Source organism: Cebus imitator, unplaced genomic scaffold, assembly GCF_001604975.1.
Source record: "Cebus imitator isolate Cc_AM_T3 unplaced genomic scaffold, Cebus_imitator-1.0 Scaffold87, whole genome shotgun sequence".
NCBI lineage: Eukaryota > Metazoa > Chordata > Mammalia > Primates > Cebidae > Cebus > Cebus imitator.
Window position 1 is genome coordinate 7,096,234 of NW_016107402.1, and position 2,854 is coordinate 7,099,087.

Sequence of the window (2,854 nt, forward strand, 5' to 3'; positions counted from 1 at the left end):
GTAGAGATGGGGTTTCACCATGTTGACCAGGATGGTCTCGATCTCTTGACCTTGTGATCCACCCGCCTCGGCCTCCCAAAGTGCTGGGATTACAGGCTTGAGCCACTGCGCCCGGCTTTTCTTTTTTTTCATAAAGAGTCTCACTCTGTCACCAGGCCGGAGTGCAGTGGCATAATCTTGGCTCACTGCAATCCCCACCTCCTGGGTTCAAGGGATCCCCCTGCCTCAGCCTCCCAAACAGCTGGGACTACAGGTACACACCACCATGCCTGGCTAATTTTTTATATTTTAGTAGATGGGGTTTCACCGTGTTGGCCAGGATGGTGTCGATCTCCTGACCTTGTGATCTGCCCATCTCAGCCTCCCAAAGTGCTGTGATTACAGGCATGAGCCACCGTGTCCAGCCAAAAGAATGCCATTTCTTCAGCTGTGTCCTCCCTTGTGGGGCCTCTGTGACAGCCCCAGTGCCTTGGACCCTCCTCTCTCTCCCTGGGATGGAGGAGATGTGCTCTGTGACCTGGGGCCAAGTTCCTGCCTTTGCTGGTCCATCTTCTGTCTCCGCCCCTTCATCTGCAGGTTTCCTATGGAAGGCCATTCGCTGGGGACCCTGCTGATGGGGTGATGTGGGGGAGAGTGAATGGAGAACTCTGGAGAGCCTGGGTGGGGCTTTGGAAGGGAGCACAGAGGAGATTCCAGGGCTAGGGTCCTGGGGCAGGTGTCTGGAAGCCTAGGGTCTGCTCGGGACTCTGCCACTGACACCCAGAGAGAGGCCTAGGCAGCCTATCCTCCCTGACTCAGCTTTGCTGACTGTCAAGTGGGAATCTGACCTGCTTTACACTGTGGGTGCTTTGCAGCAAAGTGGGGCTCTTGACTGAAGCTGTACCCCAGGTGCTCCCATAGGGGATGACCTGGCTACTTTAGTGGATCCCACACCCAGGGCAGGGTGGGTGAAGGCGGGCCCTAGGTGTATCCTGGGCATCCATCTGGAGTTCTCTCCACCCCATCCCCTCTCTGTCCCCACCCAGGTGGAAGTGCAGGCAAAGGGCTGACCCCTTAGGGACAGAGGGCCCTGCAGGGAGGGAGGGCGGGGTGCTGTCTTCAGGGACAAAAACAGCCCTGGTAAGCTCAGTTACCCTCAAGAGTATGAGTCTGTGTGTGTCAGGGGATGTCTAATGTGTATAAGTGTGTGTTTGTGAATATATGTCTGTGTAAGTGAATGTGTGTCAGTGTGTTTGAATACACGTGTATGCCTGTGTTTTCACCTGTGTGTCTGCATTTGTGAGTGTGCATGAGTGTGTATTGATGTGTGTTTCTCTGTGTATGAGTGTATGTGAGCATGTATCTATATGTGTGTGTTTGTGTGAGTGTGCATATGTGTATGACTGTGTGTGAAAGCTCTGTGGTCCCCAGGCCCTTTCCCGCACCTCCTCCTCACTTCTGCAGTAGGCTTGGGGAAGGTTCCAGAGGGGCCTTGGGTCCTGGTCCTTAATGTCTCAGCCTGACCAGCATTTGGGACCAGGAAGGTCTTTCTGACCTGTCCAGTCCTTGGCCAGCCCCTCCCCAGCCCGGGAAGCACCCAGGCCCGCCCTGCTGCCTGGGCATTGCCTCAGCCCGGCCTTGGTGGATGGACCTGGGACACGACTGTGCTGTTCTCTCTTTGCACGCTGCCAGGAGAGACCACTATGCCTACTCCTACTACCCGTAAGTAGCTCCACCTGGCCTGGGAGGCCCCCACCCTCTCTGGCTGGGCTCGGGCTCACTGCACCGGCCTGGCCTGGTGTCCACCCCATTCTCCGTGGTCACCTCAGCCTCTGACTTTCCCTCCCCTGCTCTGTCCCTCCCCTCTGCATCTTCCTCCTCAAGTTGTGGTTGTAAGTGCTGGCTCTGCTCCTCAGAGGCATGGGTTCAGAGCTGGCCTTGCTAAGTCACCCTGGCAAGTCCCTGAGCCTCAATGTCCCCTCTACCACTAGAGCAGCCCCTTACGTCCTTGAACTGTTCCTGGTGGTTAGAAGGATGTCCTGACCTCTGACCAAATCCACGTTCAGGACACAGGTCCCGCCCTGGAGTCCATGTCCATGTGCCTGTGTGTGCTTGTGTGCATGTGGGTGGGGCCTACCTCTTCTGACACTGGAAGCTCCTTCCACAGCACAGGCAACTCTCGGGCCCCCACAAGTCCCTTCTCCAGCTGGGCAGCTCCAGCTCTGCAGACCCACCACTTCCTGGGAGCCTCCTCTGGGCCAAGCCCTAGGCTCTCTTCTGGACACAGAGTCCTCACAGCAGCTCTGAGAAATAGCTATTATCACTCCCACGTTACTGATGAGGAAACTGAGACTCAGAGAGGCCAAGGGACTTGTGGGAGGTCACAGAATGTGCCGGAGCTGGGACACAACCCAGGGCTCTGCTGACTCCGCAGCCTACTCTGTCTTCTGTCTCCGTCTTCTCCTCTGCAAACCTTCCAGAACATTCCTCCTGCACCTGTGCTGCTTTTCCCTCCCTTGAAGAGCAGGCCCAGATGGCGCTGGGCCAGCCCCGAGGACAGCGGGTCTCTCACCTCCTCCTCCCTGGGCGGCTCCTTACCTTACTCTTTCCCGACATGAGCTTTTCCAGCAACTCAACACCCAGCGACTCTGCTGAGCCCCAGGCTCGGCTCCTGCAGGGGCTGCGGACAGGCCGCTCTCCCTCCCCACTGCTTGTGCAGTTAGTTTTCAAAGCCAGATGCAGAACTTTCCAAAGTGTCTGTATTAAATTCCATCTGCTGAATCTCACACTGAGCTCAGCTGGATGCCAGCGGCGTTAGTGTCCCTCCCGGGTTCCGGCGTCTGTGGATCCGGTTGGTTTGTTTCTCCAAGGCTGG

General features: G+C 56.9%; 1 protein-coding gene across 1 annotated transcript in view; it reads left to right on the forward strand.

The window, feature by feature from the left end:
• The window catches only part of PTPRU (protein tyrosine phosphatase receptor type U), a 54,706-nt gene extending 52,976 nt beyond the window's left edge, over positions 1–1,730 (forward strand). Inside the window, exon 15 of the mRNA XM_017534797.2 lies at positions 1,672–1,730. Coding sequence (XP_017390286.1) covers positions 1,672–1,705 — 34 coding nt within the window. The 3' untranslated portion in view covers positions 1,706–1,730. The remainder of the gene's footprint in view (positions 1–1,671) is intronic.
• The last annotated feature ends 1,124 nt before the right edge of the window (positions 1,731–2,854 follow it).